This window comes from Cynoglossus semilaevis, chromosome 10, assembly GCF_000523025.1.
Source record: "Cynoglossus semilaevis isolate Cse_v1.0 chromosome 10, Cse_v1.0, whole genome shotgun sequence".
NCBI lineage: Eukaryota > Metazoa > Chordata > Actinopteri > Pleuronectiformes > Cynoglossidae > Cynoglossus > Cynoglossus semilaevis.
In genome coordinates, this window is record NC_024316.1 from 20,887,686 (window position 1) to 20,888,243 (window position 558).

Genomic DNA, 558 nt, shown 5'->3' on the forward strand with positions numbered 1-558 from the left:
GGCCGGCGGCTCATCGTCCAGTGTCCCCGGCTTCCTCAGTCCAAACAGACCGTGTTCGGTGACGTCTCCAGGACTCGCCGGAGCGGCCTCGGTCGGAGCCAACGAAGTATTTTTGGAAGGAGTCACCGCGGCCGAGACGCTAGCCCAGGAAACCCCCGTGACCACCGGGCACCTTCCCTGCTCTCGTGTCAGATCTACGCCCGCCGCACTCGGCCTGGGCCCGGCCGCTGGTGGAGCAGAGCCGCGACAGAGGTGAGTGTCGTGGGCTGGCTGTGTCCAAACTAAATTTGATGTTATTGTATTTTAAAAAAACAAAACAAAACAAACAAAAAAAAAAACCCCAAACAAACCGGCAGGGGAATTTAAACACGTAGACGTTAATGACGACGTTGATTCACGTTGGAAACTGTTGTCAGTCTGTTTACTGTCAATATTGGGTAAAATTAACGCAATTAAATATTTGCTTGTTTGCGGTGAACAGTTTTTTTTTTGTTTGTTTTTTTTATTTTCGTTTTCTGTGGTAACGTTTTTACAGAAAAAGACGGGTCTGAGGGGAGA

The 558-nt window shown here is 49.5% G+C and overlaps 1 protein-coding gene across 1 annotated transcript in view; it reads left to right on the forward strand.

Moving 5' to 3' along the window:
- The window catches only part of cables2a (Cdk5 and Abl enzyme substrate 2a), an 8,864-nt gene that overhangs the window by 1,523 nt on the left and 6,783 nt on the right, over positions 1-558 (forward strand). Inside the window, exon 2 of the mRNA XM_017036324.2 lies at positions 1-252. Within this exon, the coding sequence (XP_016891813.1) occupies positions 1-252 (252 nt within the window). The remainder of the gene's footprint in view (positions 253-558) is intronic.